Source organism: Eucalyptus grandis, chromosome 11 (assembly GCF_016545825.1).
Source record: "Eucalyptus grandis isolate ANBG69807.140 chromosome 11, ASM1654582v1, whole genome shotgun sequence".
In the NCBI taxonomy this organism is placed as follows: Eukaryota; Viridiplantae; Streptophyta; class Magnoliopsida; order Myrtales; family Myrtaceae; genus Eucalyptus; species Eucalyptus grandis.
This window is the reverse complement of record NC_052622.1, coordinates 1616555-1632871: the sequence shown is the minus strand read 5'-3', so window position 1 is coordinate 1632871 and position 16317 is coordinate 1616555. Positions and strand designations below refer to the sequence as shown.

Genomic DNA, 16317 nt, shown 5'->3' with positions numbered 1-16317 from the left:
AGGGACAGGTTGATTCCCAATCCATCTGATTGAAAACACCGAACAGGTGGCTAGCCTCCTCATTTCGTTCCCTCGGCCTTTCCTCATCTTTTTCGGCTGAAGATAACTTTATGTATAGAAATCAATTGGAAAGAATAATGGTTCTGAAACTGAAAGTGCACTTTAAATCCTGGCATTCGTGGCCAAGAGGGACAAAAGATGCTGCAACGACTACCCAACAAGTTATTCGTAAATTGAGCAAATGTTGAGAAAATATCTTGAAGAACACAATTCAGAATCTCAAATGATATGTTTGATTTAGTCTAAATCACGTCTTAATGAAGAATCAATCTGCATGATTGTACTGCTTTTTTTTTTCTTAAAGCACTTCGCGTGTATGTACATGTTAGCCGACACATCCACCATCTTTTCCAAAGTATGGTTGATTTCTTGTGGTTCATTCCCACGAATCATCTTAACCATTGTGGCATTAGGTTCGAGTTCCTCGTGTTGTGCTCGTTCATGTTGTGAAACTTCTTTAACAATGTAATCATCTTCAATATGCCACATGAGCAAATACTACAATAAAATTACATGTACCAATCTCTCACACTATCAACGACCCTTTCCGTAACTATATTCCTAATTATAGGTCCATCCAAATCATAGTTTCAAAGAGACAGTAAAGCTAAAAGGAAAAGCAATTCATGCATTAGGCCACTTGCATTGGAAATGAGCACGGAAACGAAAGTCCAAGTCACGTGATATGTAAATACCATAAATAAAAAAGAGTGGTCTAATAATGATAAAGTATATCCCATTCCGAAGCAGAATGGCCGTCCCTTAGAAAGTGCACATGCCCATTTAGAGTTAGCATTATCATCATAATCAATGCAACTTTAAGCCATTTCCGTTGATAGAAAGAACGGTTCATGGGGCGACATCTTGCTGCCCCAAGACAGCTCTAACTTTTCTTTTTCTCATCCTAGTCCACATGCCTTGATATAACTGGAAAACGGGATCATCATTAGGGATTTTACTGTCGATGGTATGGGATGCCATCTAAAGTGAAGCATCAACGACAGTTTACTAATCAAATGTTTCTATTGGAGGCATCCCTTGGGAATGAGCAAAAACTATACGCATATAGAGACTTTTCCCTCGAAACCCACTTAAATCTGTATGTTTAGATAAGATATATTCAACAACAAAGACATTTGGGGCGGTAAAGAAGATCATTAAAACTAGGGTTAGACGAAGGGCTTGTCGACAAGATCCTTTTTTCTGTGATGTTTCTAAGTGCAAGAAAGCAGGTGCATGGACGGAAGCACCTTAAAAGTGGAATGCCCATTTGGCCAAAGATATGGTTTTTTAATCTAAATAGGGAGTGGGAATTATTCTGCCGTCGACCCCATGATATGAGTACGTGTGAGATTCGTTGCATGAAATGAGTTACTGTGCAAATTTAGGGCTTTGAGAGATTTTTTTTTCTTTTTTCTTTTATCATCTTTGCTAGGACAAACTAATCATGGGTCTCATCTCTCTAGTGGCTTCAATTCTCTCCAAACTTATATAAAAGAGACAACTCAGTTCCGATGGAAAGAGATGCACTTTTGGTTTGAATCCTTTCCATAAAAGACACAACCTTTTTAGCGGGATGTTGGAGCATCTCCGAATCTTTTGAGCCAGCTCGAGCGCTTACAAGGCCCTCTCTCCCTCCCTCCCTCCCTCCCTATAATTAATTTCTGCGTCTTTCTCTTGCCTATAAAAGGCTCCCTTGCTTTGCTGAATAACCATGCACTCCACCAGATCTCTTAGGGACAAACATATTAATATACCGAGACCAATTCATTCGAGTTCGTTGGTTTTTGAGCTTTCTTGATCGCGTACAATGTCGAGACTAATGGAACCGCTGACTGTGGGAAGAGTGGTGGGGGATGTGGTGGACATTTTCACACCCACAGTGAGGTTGAATGTGATTTATAACTCTAACAAGAGAGTCTCCAATGGCCATGAGCTCATGCCAGCCGTTGTTGTTTCCAAGCCTCGCGTGGAAGTTGGCGGGGATGACATGAGGGAGGCTTATACTTTGGTTAGTCTATGCTTTAGTTTCTCTCTTTTGCTAGTTCGTCTATGTGTATTTGTTTGTATGATGATGTATCTTCCTTGCTTTGATTCATAAGTTTCTGACTCGTTTGTTTTGGTTACTTCCAATCGTTTGGGGCCAACGCGAAGATAATGACTGACCCAGATGCTCCAAGCCCTAGTGATCCTCGTTTAAGGGAACATCTCCACTGGTTGGTCTCCTCACTACTGTTATCTATAATCTTTCACCAATAACATTTGTTTTCACACCGCGTTTACCTCAAATTTAGACCTAGCTAGAACAGCCTCACTCTGCATTTATAAAAAAAAAAAAAAATCACCTGTTTTCATCTACAACTTCAAGAAATATTTGTCTTTGTTCTGATGCCAAATTGTTTTGCAACAGTTCAAAAGAGTAGGTTAGACAATGTGAAAATGAATCTCTTAGTAGATACAACTTAGTTTAACATGAAAATGAGAGTTTCTTAATAGACAAGTTTGATGCATCTCACCTGTTCATTTAGGTTGGACAATCATGTCGCTTGTGATTCTCTAACACAGCGCTTTGTCTAACATTTCAATTTGCAATTCCAACATTTCAGGATGGTTACAGACATTCCCGGTACTACTAATGCTTCTTTTGGTGAGCTCCTCTATTTTTCCGCTATTTAACAAAATTTTTTTTTACCTTCTCCATTCGGTACTTCTTAAGATATAGCTCGAGTGATGAGTAAACCGCTTTGCTAATACAATCGACACAGGGAGAGAGATCGTGAGCTATGAGACACCGAGGCCGGTGGTAGGGATCCACCGGTATGTGTTCGTGCTGTTCAAGCAGAGAGGGAGGCAAACTGTGGTTGGGGCTCCGGCTTCGAGAGACCATTTCAACACCCGAGCCTTCTCTCTCAACCACGGCTTGGGCTCACCTGTTGCCGCCGTCTACTTCAATGCCCAGCGAGAGACTGCCGCTAGAAGAAGATGATCAAATCGACTCTCATCACCACCATCAATCCCAAATTACTATAAACCATGTCCTCATTATCAATTAACTTCAGCTTAGCTGATGAGAACTTTTTTTCCTTTTTCCTTTCGTTTTCCTTGAGTTTTTTTTTTTTTCCCTAGGCTGCCAAAAGGCTTGGATTTGTCACCAAATCATGTGGGAAGAGATTTGAGAATGTTGTGTCGTGTGTGTCATTTCGATTGGTCGGTACCGGTTCAGTACTAGGTACTGTGCGTAGGTAACTGTCGTTGCTTTTTCCCATGTCATGTCTTTTTCCATAGGACCAGAAAAAAGGGAGGAGAAACACTAGATGGGGATGCATGTAGCATCAGAGCTACGTCCTAGGGTTGGGAATTGTGCCACTTTATATAATATATGTATTATTATATTGGCATGCAACGATCATCGATGGAGCATCTGCTTCTTCCATCTCTCTCTTATATTGTCTGAAGTGAATCAGCAAACTAGGAAAAGTAGAAGGACTAAGTAGGAAAAAGGTTCGGCAACAAAGTTCCTAGAATTTGTGGGGAAGACCCCAAGCCATCATGGCCTTGACAACATGTGATAAGAACTCAAAACAGGTCCTGGGAAATCACGTTATGAACATAGCGACAATCTCTCCAATTGCATACGACATATGCATGTCATAACATCATAGCGGTGCAGTTTGCCACGATTTTCTTGAAGATTCAATTTTCAATTTCATAACCTGCCTTGCAGAGTTCAGTCGGATTGGGAGAATAGAACGGTAGCTCCACTCTTTCCTCAACTTTAAACAAGATTTCAAGGAGTGACGTTGGACAGGAAACAAGGTGAGAAAATGGTCGGCCATATACATTGCCTCGACGACTTATACCATTTCCTAGTTACTGGAAAGATCTGCCACATATTCAAGGTAGAAATCAACCCAGAGACCTTGTGACATGACTTGCATGTGAACAAAGAGTCCTAAACCACGAACGCAAAGACAAAGCTCGTTACAGAGGATTTAAACTCGATAGGACTTGTATGTATGAAACCCTGAGAGTATCTTTGACTCGTATGTATGAAACCCTGAGAGGAGTACCTTCTCTGGCACATCATGAAATCAGATACAGGACCGTAGTAGAAGCAATCGCTTTGGCGCTGCATCAATTTCCGAGCATCCCAGTTCAGTCGACGTTCATTCAATAATGACCACGGCATGAAAAAACATATGTATCCAATTTCTGTGCTCCACAGGCAAAAGAGCTCGTGTTTGCTGTCTAAGAAGAGTCATGACGGTAGAGAAGTAGAGCGAAGTGTTCACTTTTTGATTGGCATTCACTTGTAATCTACAAATCTCGGGACGGACGTCCTCTTTTACAAACCCTTCTGAATAAATTCAAAATTCAATACAGAAAGCGTTTGCAATCAGTCATCCTCCAACAACATGAATTTACTTACCCACAAGCATCGAGCCCAACAAGAAAGAAGCACACGTAAAATCTGAAAATCTTCTTCCTCCGCCCCCATTTAAACCTAAATTTCGTCACTGTGAATCAAAACTAGATATAGAGGACTTTAAAGGAGCCCTCAGTTCCCATACAAGGATCAGGCATTTATCTCCGAGTTGCACTGATGTTCCCTGCTGCAACTTCTTCTGCCCCAAAACATGCTTGAGCATGTCGTTCTTTCCACTCTAGGCCTGTCCACTTTATCTTGTTCCGTTGCTATCACTTGTGAATCATGGGGAGTCTCCCCTTCTGCGTCTTCCTCTCCGGGCTCAAAAGATGGGCAAGGCCTGTCATTGCATGTGCAAAGCGGAATGGAAACAGAAGGAAATGGGCTACAGGTGACGGGGCAAAAAAGATCTGAAGAAACAGAAGCTACACGGTTTTTCCTAAAATCGGGTGTACATGCTGGAGGAAACTCTGGATCACATTGATGAAGAATGCAGGGGTTACAGAGGGCAAGGGAAGCGTGAAGTTTGATCGCCTTAGCAGGGGAACCGGGAATTTTGACAAAAGAAATAACTCCATGTCTACAAAGTGGGCATGGGATACACCCAGGTGGTCCCACCACCTCCGAAGATATGTTGCTCGTGGAGCAAAGATATAGAGCGCATCTCACACAAAGCTCATGGCCGCAACCTGAAAAATTAAAGTCAAATGCCATCAGCAAAGCACATGAGTGATTCTAGACTGAACGTTAAACTGGCTACAAGTTACTATGCCTTAGGCAAGCTAGGAAATTAGATCAAGAGAGGAAAAAGTTTGGCTATTTCAACAATCATACTGGACAAAAAACAAGAAGAAGCAAAAAATCAAGATATCCTCGAACATGCAAAACTCCTCTGGAGGCTTAATTCTTCCTCTCAAGATCCCACTCTTATTGTAAGTCACATCAATCTTAGGTGAAAATGGTTCTCTCGTTTCCTCCACCGGGAGCTCTGTCATGATCCTCCTAAAATTAAGGATTTGAATAATATCTCATATGTTCCTCATGATCGGGAAAAGGCTCAGAATGTCCAAACACATCCCTAAGATACCTCGTCAAGAGTCAGAAAGCATGACAGAAACCAGCTAAGCATTGCTTTAATGAGAAATGAATTATCATCAATTTCAGCCAAAAAATGCAGCAAGGAAATTATGGTTCATATATGAAGGCAGCAAGGAAATTATGGTTCATATATAAAGATAATGTGGTGACTCGGGAGATTAATGTTAAATGGTCAGAAAGCACCCATCCAACCTGCTCCCTATTGACAGGTATAATGGCTTGTTCTGACAAATCATGCTTTATGATGTCCTGAGCAACTCTCATTCTTCAGAGTTGAGAACTTGTTCACAAAAGACATGTCGATTTCCATTATCTTATATATTTGGCACATTGTGATGGTATCATTATTAACTGCTTCACTTTCCAGTACCTAAATCTGTCCTATCATGATCTTGCATTATTTCTGAGATTGGTTCCTTGAGAAGAACTATCCACCATGAAGAATAATCCTAGCAGGAGTGCTTTGCAAGGTGCAAACAGTTACACTCAGGAAGTTTAATCGTTGAAACTAGTCAAACTAAACCAGTAGTTTGGGAGCAAGCACTGAAAATATGTCATCCTTGCTACAGAGCTTGATCCAGTAGTTTGTGAGCAAAAACTGAAAAAGATGCATCCTTAGTACAGAGAGCTTGATCAGGAACTCATGAATTACTGTCATTTCAGTCATATATTACCATACGATCCAGCTAATAAATATGTTAATACATAATCTCAACTTCTCCAGGAATTAAGTCTATACACAATGATATAAGACCCTCAGTAAATCAAGCTTTCCCAATGATTTTTAACGCAAACAAGTACTTGTTGGGAAAACTGTGAATAAGTTGGTTCCAGTAGCTTGTAAAAATCATTAAAGGAGGTAAAGTAGACAAACAGGGATACCTTCTGATTTTCCAACAATGTAAAGAACGCTTACAAAGAAACTGTCGATCAATAATGCAACGAGTGACCAAATTAAAATGAAGCAGATATCTAATAATAGTGAAGCACGACTAGTGTGGAGTCTATTATTATCCTCTTAAGTTACATATTGAAAAAGAAAATGAAACTGATCAGAGGCAGAAGCATCGAACCTTCAGCTGCCACACTACATGCTCTCTCCAAGCAGACAGCGCAAATGTCCATATCGTCAGAGGAGGTCGTGGAGGATTGCAACCCAGAATCTCTGCATTATTTTTAGCTAGGTCAGTGGAAAAACATGATCTGACCTACTGCTTCCTCATGGTAGCATTTCTCTGTATTTAATTGTTCGTTCTATCTCTAAGGTCATCTTACCAACTACCAAACTCCTATAGCTAGATCCAAATAGTTCCATTTCATCAAGAAATTTGAAATGCACATGACATGTCAGTTCTAAAATTCTGCTACAAGTAAATTGGGATGGAACATATGGAGCTAAACATGGCTCAACACCTGCATCATAGACTTTAAAACTAGTGGAGGAAGGACAGAATATTTCATGTTCTTAAGAACTGAAAAGGTAATAAGCTGTGAGGTCATTACATTATTAAAATTAAGTGTTCGCATGAAATCTCAAAAAGGTTGCACCCAGAAAGTTTTCAGGACACAAATAGAAAGAAAAGGCAATATATGACTTTAGTTTCATATAACAGCTAGACTAACAGTTAGGGGACAGGCTTACCTTGCTACGTTGAGAATGCTCATTAGAGGCAAAGACAGATACTTGGAAGGAGGAAACACTGGGATTAACAAATCAGAACTAGGAGCCAACAGCGGCTCTAGCCAATGCCGCCCCCACATTCTAGCAACATCAAGAGGAAGCCACCTAATAAAGTATGCCAAAAGTCAGGATTAGATAGATGATTTCATCTCAAAACTGCAGCAAGGAGACTCAAGATGCAATATCTACCCATTGCAATTCAAATTCATCCGACTGGCACCTCTTGCAAGAAGTATCTGAAAGAAAAATGTTACATCAGTTTCCAGTGAAAAAGGCGACGTAAATAATTGCTCCATAGCTAATAGAACTCTTGCCTGACAGCACTTAAGATTCCCTCCACAAGCAGCGTAGTGCAGAGGAGTACTGCCCGCTCCTAAGGAGATACACCGATGTGTCAAAGAACAAGTAATTGATCCTCAAAGTGAACCGAAGCATAAAGAAGACAACATGTACCTATCAAATCCATGGATGTCCCATAGTGAAATGTGACAGCTGATACATTTGCATGAAGGTCAAGCAAAAGTTGTACACAATCAAAATACCCATTTAATGCTGCCATATGAAGAGCTGTGATACCACCGTCAGCTGCCTTGTTTACAAACTTGGACAGCGCACTGCACTGGAATGAACAAGATAAATAGCACGAATAGATTCTCAACTCCTTGCAGCAAGCGTCAATGAATAATAGAAAAGGCAACTGCTGACTTATCTAAACCCTCACCCTAGGTTCTACCAACAAGAACCTAAGAAGTCATTTTTTTTTTTTTTTTGCAGCATGTACTAAAGACCAAAAGTTCTAGACGTTCCCAAAGCTTGAGGTTCAACAGTTAATGTTCGGGATCCCACCAGGACAAATTTGAAAACGGAAGTGCTTCAATTCGAGCAGGGAAAAAGCCAGTAAGAGAAACTAACATCGTACCTCTGGTCACATTTGCCTTTGCCATTTGCTCCATCGCCTCTGTCCCCATCCAGCTGCCTGGCTATTGCTTCATAAGGAGCACTTGGAACAAAGTCAGCCACAACTAATCTTATACACCGGACATGCCCATTTACAGCTGCAAAATGAAGAGCTGTCCTCCCACTAAGATAATCTGCTCTTGTAACCTGAAAATTGCAGCGGATACATATTGTGATTATGCTGAGCCACAGTATTGAACTCGGCAATCATTGCACCGAACAGATAGAACAGCAACTTCCCACCCAAGTGAAATAGGCCTCTCCATTATTGGATATTAAGAAATGAGATCTGAAAACCCCAGCTTGCACAAACATTGGACTGGGGCAAGATATTTGAAGACAGAAAATTTCTCTTAGAAAGGTGCATATCGGCAAAACTTAAAAAGAGATCAATTTCGAAGGAAACCCACGTTGCATCTGAAGAGCAGTAGCGTCTGGACAACTTCCCAATGCCCATATCGACATGCCTGCATAAGTGCCGTCTGTGCACACAAACGAGGAGAAACAAAAAATCAGAAATCAAGCCATATCGAATCAATTGCCGATGCATCAACAACTTCTTAACAATTGCCTCCTCTCGTTATGTCGAGACGCACGGCATACACAAATTTTTTTTCTTTCCAAGAAAAAGCCGAAGACAAATTCATCCATTCTCCAATAATCTGAAAAAGAAATGAATTTGCAGATGTATGCGCGTGCGGGAGCCCCAGAGCTCACGCAAAGTAGCCTACTACAATTAATCAAACCCCATCCCAGCTTCAGCTTTCAAGATTGGAGCCCGTTGAAGTCCCGCAATCCAAACACGTGACATCATCCAAATGCAGTTCCAATTATCCAGGGGAAAAAGAAAGGCCGAACGATAACTCGGCAGCTACGTAAAGAATTTTTTCAAAAAAAAAAAACGGAGCAACGGAAGCAAGGACGGTACCTGCCCACAGTAGTTTCTGGAATTCACATCAGCTCCATTATCGAGCAACAAAGCCACAATCTTTACCACAAAAAAAAGAAGAAGAAAAAAACAAGACACGAAATTACGATTACCGATCATCGACGGAATCCAATTGATGCGAGAAAAAAGAAGAGGAGAGGGAGAGGGAGCGGACCTCGTTGTGGCCCTTGGCGGCGGCGAAATGGAGAGGGGAATTGAGGCCGCCGAAGGTGGAGTAGCGGGCGAGGCAAGGGTTGCAGTCCAGCAGCATCTTCGCCTCCACCAGGTCGCCGTCCCGGGCCGCCGAGACCAGCCGCTCGCCGGAGGCCGAGCAGCCGAACGAATTCCCCATTTCCCCCGCTCCCTCCTTCCCTCCCTCTCTCCCTTCCTACCTCTCTCTCTCTCTCTACCTCCGAATCGATCGCGCTTTTTATATTAATTTTAGGTCAACGATCCGTGGAACGAATTCAAGTTTAAACAAAAAAAAAAAAAAAAAACAGAGAGAAAGAGAGAGAGAGAAGGAAGAAGAAAAGAGGAGGCTCGAAATTGAAAAATGGGGGCCGCGATCGGAGGAGGAGGGCTGGCGGCGGGGCGGCTCTCCGGCGGAGGAGGCGGCGGATTCCGGCGGCGAGCGTCGGGATGGGGAATCGAGCCGAGCGTTTTCCACTTGGCGAGCTACTTCGCTTTTCCGGAGGGGGGGAGGGAGGGAGAAGGTGGGAGTACTAGTGGTCGTGTTGGCGTGTAAAGGTGCGAACTTTACCTCTCTCTCTCTCCTCTCTCTCTATGTATTTTTTTTTTTTTTTGTCTTGTCTTCTACGCGTGACAATTGAATGGATTTTTCCCCCAAAAAAAAAAAGAAGAAAAAAATGAAATGATTTTTTGGTGATGTGAAAAAGGAAGGTGGGTCACGCTTTTCACTTTATCCACGGTTCTTCACCCGCCCGCCTCCCCCATCTTCCTCTCTTTTTTTAACTCCATATATTTCTCTTTATTATTTTGTAAGGAATTGGGAAAAGAAAATAATAAATTGGGAATTTCCCAGCTTCTTCCTCCATGAGATTTTATGAATTTAACAAATTTCATGAGATTCTTTGAAAATCTTAAAATTTACCGTCTCGAAAGTCAAGCACCGTGGTCGAGTGATTCGTTAGGTAAAATTTCCTTTTCCGAAAATAGTCAAACGACTCTTATGGGTTACTTAGGAAGCTTCTTTCGAGATTAGATCCATGTAAAATCAGTCGGAAATTGCGCCGATGATATTCGAGGATGACTAGTTTTTATTTCTTTTTTTCCAAAACGTGGGCATGAATCAGCCGTTGACTTCCTTGTATTGAGGTGAAGTCCACCGTCAGGAGTGGAAAAAAAAGGGCTGGAAAAATTTGGACGTAATGATTAATTGGATAATTATGATTGACCACGCAATTTCTCTTTTTGGGCCAACGCCACAAAAGCAAATAAGCGATTTTCTTCTTCTTTTGCTCCAGCAACTAGGCAGTGTCTATTTAAGAAAATAACTTTACAAGATCTGGGCAAGCGATTTTCTTGGACGGTTCAGCAGGAAAAAAAATAAAAATATATATTTTCTTTGGAATTTTCCGACCTGCTTGGGGCGCAAATTGACGTATACTAATAAGTCCATAGGACTATAAAAAGAGAGTACAAGGTTTTTTCCGGTAGAGCCAAACGTCCGGAACAAGGCAATGGATCGAAATCAAGGTTGGTGTCGGATCGGATCAACCGTATTTGTCCTAGCCGCGGACCACTCCTGGTCGGATCAGCTTCGGAAGTGGGTCCCGCGTCGGACCCCATCGGTCAGGACAGGAGAGGCCTCCGGAAAAAAATGTTGGTCGCTCGTGTCAAGTCAACATTAATTTCAGGGTTGGTTTCCACATCCCCAATGAAACCAAATTCCCTTCTTCTTCTTTTTCAAAAAAATAGAAGAAGAAAAAACAGCCTCCCACGTTATTTTCTTTGTAAAAAAAAATGTTTCAAATTGAACCGTGCCTAAGAGCCATCCAGATTGATTTGGGATACATAAGTTAGAGTTTCGAGTCCTAAGACATTCTTACAATTGACGACCTTGATCCGGAGGGATGGAGTTCCGGATCCCCACTTTTATAGGCTCGAATTTCTTAAGGTAGTACACATAATACTCAATTTTCATTTGTATATAATTGATTGTTTGCAATCACATTACCACTTTTTACAAATATAATCAACGAAAGAAGCATTAGATGATTGATTATGTTAGGTTTTGTGGTACTACTGTTAATTATTCTAAAAATTTATGCAATTAGATGAATGCGTGACTTAATAATTAAATATTGTATTGGCTTCATTTATCTTGAAAAAAAAAACACTAAAGATATTTAACCTCAAACTACTGCTATTTGCATGGAGAGCAGCAGATCATCAAATTTATTCAATAGTCTTCTCACTGAGATGTCATCATCCCTCAGATCCTGCTCCTTGAAAAATACACTGTCAACATGATCACAGTGTTTTATATACTGACCTCTTCCCAAATATCTCCCATATTCCTCCCTTAGTTTAATGGTTTGAATGGACAACTCCTTAAACAAATGCATGTGATGACATCTTCACGGCTACTGTCCACAGCATAGGTTGATTGTCGTTGCTTCGAAGCATACGGCCGTCCAAAACAGAGGGCGATGTTACGCGACATCGGCCATACGTGCGCATCGACATGTTCACATCCTACCGACGATGCCGTCGCGGTCGTTTTCATTCACAAGTTGCTGGAACCACCTCATCTCTTCAATGAACGACACTCCACCTTCGTATCAGTCCAAGTTCGGTTTCTGCATAAGAATACAGACATAAGAGAATATCCATCTGCAGACCCCACATCAAACCCATATGCAAAGACATCTCCTCCGCATGATTCATGCACAATGATGATTATTTATGCCTGCAGCGTCAAGCAACAGAATGAATCTGCACAATTATCTGGAAGGGCCTTGTATGTTACGTGGAACATCCCATGCGTTCGATAGGGTGTCGAAAAACCAAGGAAACTTCGGATGACATCGGTGGATCGACCCTTTGGAAGGGGACTTCCCCAACTCATCAGTATCAAAGCGAATCACAAACGGGACGATTCCGGTAGGTGACTGCATGATTCAAGAATCTTCCTTAGTTCTCGAGGACATGAACTCGGAATTTGTTGTTAATCAATCATAGGATAGAGGTGCTTTTTTAGTCCGCAGGTGCATGGTTTGGTTGTTTATCAGTTGTCCGGAACGAAGCTTGGGAGCTGGCACTGAAAGTGACTCAAAACAATAAAATTTCCATGGTAGATGTGAGCAGGAACTCTCAAGATAGGATCAGCTTTCGAGTTCGACGTCAAATTCCACCTACCTTAAGCCAACTTCAACTTCTTCAGCGGCAAACGCCTCAAAAACACGTCCTCTTCCAACTTCTCCTCCACTCAAGATAAGGCAAATTCCAAATGCCACGTAAGATCGGCATCATTATCTATGATGGAACTGCACATGGCAGACCCCTAGTTACGAGCAAGTGCAGGTGTTCAAGGATCCCGAAATTTCAGGGTGGAAAAAGAAAAAAACAAGAGAGAAGATAACGTCTTGAATTCGCTCCAAAATCACCGTTCATTGCCAGGTTCCTGTGCCCAATTGAACCATAACAGCTGATCATACCAGTGCTCAGCTTGGTATAAGAAGATTTTATTGTTAAAGAAAACCAATTGCCTTGTGCTTGAAACTCTCTGATAAATACTTGCTATTTGAAACCACCTCCAGTTGGTTACTTTAACCTGAGCTAGTGGTTTACAAATGCCAAATTGAGTTCTACTTTGCCGACCACTTTGTCATGCAAAAGACAGAGGGAGGCAACTGGCATAATCTTAAGATGCAAGAGCACACAAATACAAGATCAGCCAAAGCGCATGAAGAACACAAATATGGAAACTGATGCTCCAATTTCAGGTCTGGACTAGTTCAAGGACAAAACTTTCCGAAGGACATCAGGATTTCTTATCTTTTCTTGCGCAATAGATACGTCCAGAGTCCAATTTGGTCTTCCATTTCAATAGTTACGATCAAAGCAATGATACTGTGGCTCGATGCAATTAGCTTCTATCATCGGACAAATATTTATACAATATAATTATCAAAATCAATTCGCCTAAAACATTCTTTTACATTCTACAATAATTGGAATGAAAAAAAGATCCTCCTCATCTCACTGATTTCTATTCCACAAGCTAGTAAACAGACTTCTTTCCCAGAAGATGGAAGCACCTTATTTTCTGATGAAGTGATGCTCACTTAATTCTCTGGATGTGGAGCAGACGAGAACCATTTATCAACTCAAAGCCATTGTGGCCAGCATATGTCTAGTTTAAGAACTTGTGGCTGTCTTATGACTTAGACTGCTTGTCTTCGATTTGCCTGTTTGCACGTGAATTCTAATTCCATAGTCTGAACCGTGCCAGAGGTAGTAAGCAATTAATACAACGCCAATACACCAGGGAGCAGTCTGATTCATGTTCAAATTCAGTGTTGCATGAGAAAAGTTTTAGCCTCCAGCCACAAACAGCTTCTCTCAATATGCTAAAACGAATCAATGGATTACTTCTTCTTCATCGTTAATTGCCTCACCATCATCACTGTCATCCGTAAAGTCAGCTTCTGAAGCTGCATCCGAGTCAGGTTGTTCATCCCCCTCCGCATCAAGTACAAAATTCTCCTGAACATCAAATTTCATCATCTTATTCTCTATATGGTCTCTCCTAAATCGCCTCATTTCATCGTGATCGTCTCTACCATAACTAACAAGCTCCTTATCCACGTTTGCCTTTCTTGGACTCGACAAGACCAAATCAGCCAATTTTCTTCTCGCCAAATACAAATCATTTGGTTCTATCAGCTCTCCCTTCTTATAAGCCTCCCTAAGAAACACGGTGTGAAGCTTGCCATGATTACCCCTTGTCGAAATATAGAAGATCCCTTGATGTTGAAGGAGGAAGTCCTTCAACTTCTTTGGCAAATTCATTGCCATCCTAAAATGTGCTATTCTCTCCAGCGTGATCTTCTTCTCAATGGTCAGTGAAAGCAATTCATGAATCACTGCCACAGCCCTCTTCTCCATACGTTTCTGAGCCTCTAGTGACCTCAAATCATACCTTGAAACATCCTCATAAGGCGACCAATATGGGACTCGTTGCCATTTCCACACTGCAATCCTATAATACTTTCCAATCTTAAATCCAGGCGGGAAATTGATGATGAATGAGAAACGCACATCTTCCGCATCGATTCCCTTCTCTCTATACTCCCTCTCTCTAGCCATCTCAATTGCACAAACAGTTAAACTAGGGTCTCTCTCTACAATCTCAATGTACTTATTCCTAGTCGCTTTAGCATCAAACAATCTAAAAAATTCTGGGTACTTCAAAATTACCGAATACTCGAAATCCTCAGGCAACCCGAATGCGGACCGCGCAATCCGCACATGCTCCAGCCTCAGCCGTCCCGTGTTAGACATCAGCAGCAGCTTCCTGAGCCGAACCACGGCATCAGGTATCTGGGCATCGAGAGCCTCCTTCTCCTGCTGGATTTGCAAAAGGGCCTTCCGGGTCAGCCTGCAATACAGAATCCTCTGCACCGGGTGCTCGTAAACCTCGAAAACGTGAGGGAACTTGAGGAGGAAAGCCCCGGCCTCGTGCTGCTTGAACCCGAACCTGCGGGCGAGGACGTCAAGGCGCGAAATTGGGACGGTCTGGTTGCGCTGGGAGAGGATCAGGTCCTGGAACTTGAGGACCTTGCGCGTTTTCTTCTCGACTTCCATGTAGTTGTCGTACCCATGGTCGCGGACCCTCTTCAGGTTCTTGGGGATGGAGGTGGATTGAGAGAACCATCTGGAGAAAAAGGGGTTGCGGAGGAGAGTGAACGCTATCGAATTGGAGGGCTGGCGCGACTCTGATTTGAGGAGACTGGTCGCGAAAGTGGAGAAGACGATCTTCTTCATCTAGAAGCTTTCGGGGGGAAACCGGGGCTCAGGGTTCTTGCTCACCGGACGTTGATTTGATGCCCGGATGACATGGAGCGCCGGCGGCACGAGCGACGACGAACAACAGAGGAATCCCAGGTGCCGACTCCACCGACCGCCGCCGCAGCAGCTCCCCCGCGCGTCACGAATGCCTCGCCGTGAAGCCCAGCTCCGGCGTTGTCGACCTTGAGTGACCCAAGAACTAATGTCGCCCAAGGCAGGCGACGCCGCCGGCGGCAGCCGCGAGCGGATGCGGCCTCGAGGAGAGAAAGAGACCGGACGGAGTTCGAGACCGGGACGATGGCGACAGCCAGCGGCACGAGACTCGACGGCGACGGGAGACGACGGCGCGGGGAGGGGCGACGACGTTGACGGCGGCGCGACGGCGAGGTGGCAGAAGCCGGCAGTGACTGAAGGTGGAGGGAGGGAGAATAGAGAAGACTCAGGGTTTTTCGAGGGTCTGGGCATCATGTGTAAATTCCTCAAAAAGTGAGGGCATTTGGGTCATTTAAGCCTAATATACATTTTTATCCCTAAACTTTTAATTTGTTCAATATGACTCATTAACTTTAACTAAATATGCAATATTGTCCTTGAACATTTCAATATTTAATGTGATCCAAAAACTTTTTGTATATATTTAATTTAGTCCTGAACCATATATAAACGACAAATATTATCTCTACACTTAAATTAATAAAAAGATGATATTTAAGAATTAAATTAAACATATATCAAAAGTTTAAGAATTATATCAAACAAATTAAAATGCCGTATTGAACAAATTCAAAGGTCAAAGACCACATTGTAATTGGACGAAAGTTCATGAACCATTTGTATTACTATCCCTCTTAATAAATGACTGATTTGAAGAAGAGGGTTCGTGTCCTGTCTTGAAAGGGAAGTGACTTTGTTATTTATCTAGCCGATTCATAACTCAACACCAGCATAAGTTTTACCCCTATCTCCTTCACTTGATGTGTACATGATTCCAGCTCTGACGACAAGCTCTGCAGCGACTGAAGCGCATATCCATAGGGGTGTGCATGGTCCGGGCGGGCGGTTCCCGACCTAGAACCGGGAGCCGCTCGCCAAGGACCGGTTCCGAAAAATTAGAACCGGGATCCACCCGTT

At 42.5% G+C, this 16317-nt stretch overlaps 3 protein-coding genes across 4 annotated transcripts; 1 reads left to right on the top strand and 2 right to left on the bottom strand.

Annotated features, from left to right (window-relative positions):
• Positions 1–1773: 1773 nt before the first annotated feature.
• Positions 1774–3478, top strand: LOC104424400 (CEN-like protein 1). Its single transcript, XM_010036807.3, has 4 exons — positions 1774–2071; positions 2215–2276; positions 2667–2707; positions 2826–3478. Exons 1-4 carry the CDS (start codon positions 1871–1873, stop codon positions 3044–3046), a joined length of 525 nt encoding a protein of 174 aa, XP_010035109.1. The 5' UTR covers positions 1774–1870; the 3' UTR covers positions 3047–3478.
• An 857-nt stretch (positions 3479–4335) lies between these two features.
• On the bottom strand, positions 4336–9865 carry LOC104424399 (E3 ubiquitin-protein ligase XBAT33). 2 transcript variants are annotated; one of them, XM_010036805.3, is made up of 10 exons: positions 9326–9865; positions 9151–9210; positions 8633–8704; positions 8185–8369; positions 7719–7879; positions 7580–7638; positions 7455–7501; positions 7227–7370; positions 6658–6749; positions 4336–5175 (listed from the first exon to the last, which is right to left on the bottom strand). In XM_010036805.3, the coding sequence occupies exons 1-10, from the start codon at positions 9500–9502 to the stop codon at positions 4637–4639; spliced, it is 1536 nt and encodes a 511-aa protein (XP_010035107.1). In that variant the 5' UTR covers positions 9503–9865; the 3' UTR covers positions 4336–4636. The 2 variants fall into 2 exon arrangements, with proteins under 2 accessions (XP_010035107.1, XP_039160885.1); XM_039304951.1 differs by lacking the exons at positions 8633–8704; positions 9151–9210; positions 9326–9865 and adding an exon at positions 8466–8552.
• A 3360-nt stretch (positions 9866–13225) lies between these two features.
• LOC104424398 (protein ROOT PRIMORDIUM DEFECTIVE 1) lies at positions 13226–15630 on the bottom strand. Its single transcript, XM_010036803.3, has one exon. It carries the CDS (start codon positions 15160–15162, stop codon positions 13756–13758), a length of 1407 nt encoding a protein of 468 aa, XP_010035105.1. The 5' UTR covers positions 15163–15630; the 3' UTR covers positions 13226–13755.
• Between the last annotated feature and the right edge of the window lie 687 nt (positions 15631–16317).

Bases quoted from the DNA above. Each gene is read 5' to 3' on its own strand.
- LOC104424400 (XM_010036807.3), top strand. From the start codon at position 1,871: ATGTCGAGACTAATGGAACCGCTGACTGTGGGAAGAGTGGTGGGGGAT. The intron at 2,072-2,214 runs GTTAGTCTATGC...GCCAACGCGAAG, and splicing joins TGAGGGAGGCTTATACTTTG to ATAATGACTGACCCAGATGC. The intron at 2,277-2,666 runs GTTGGTCTCCTC...CCAACATTTCAG, and splicing joins TTAAGGGAACATCTCCACTG to GATGGTTACAGACATTCCCG.
- LOC104424399 (XM_010036805.3), bottom strand. From the start codon at position 9,502: ATGGGGAATTCGTTCGGCTGCTCGGCCTCCGGCGAGCGGCTGGTCTCG. The intron at 7,639-7,718 runs GTACATGTTGTC...GTATCTCCTTAG, and splicing joins GACATCCATGGATTTGATAG to GAGCGGGCAGTACTCCTCTG. The intron at 7,371-7,454 runs GTAGATATTGCA...ATACTTTATTAG, and splicing joins ATGAATTTGAATTGCAATGG to GTGGCTTCCTCTTGATGTTG.
- LOC104424398 (XM_010036803.3), bottom strand. From the start codon at position 15,162: ATGAAGAAGATCGTCTTCTCCACTTTCGCGACCAGTCTCCTCAAATCA.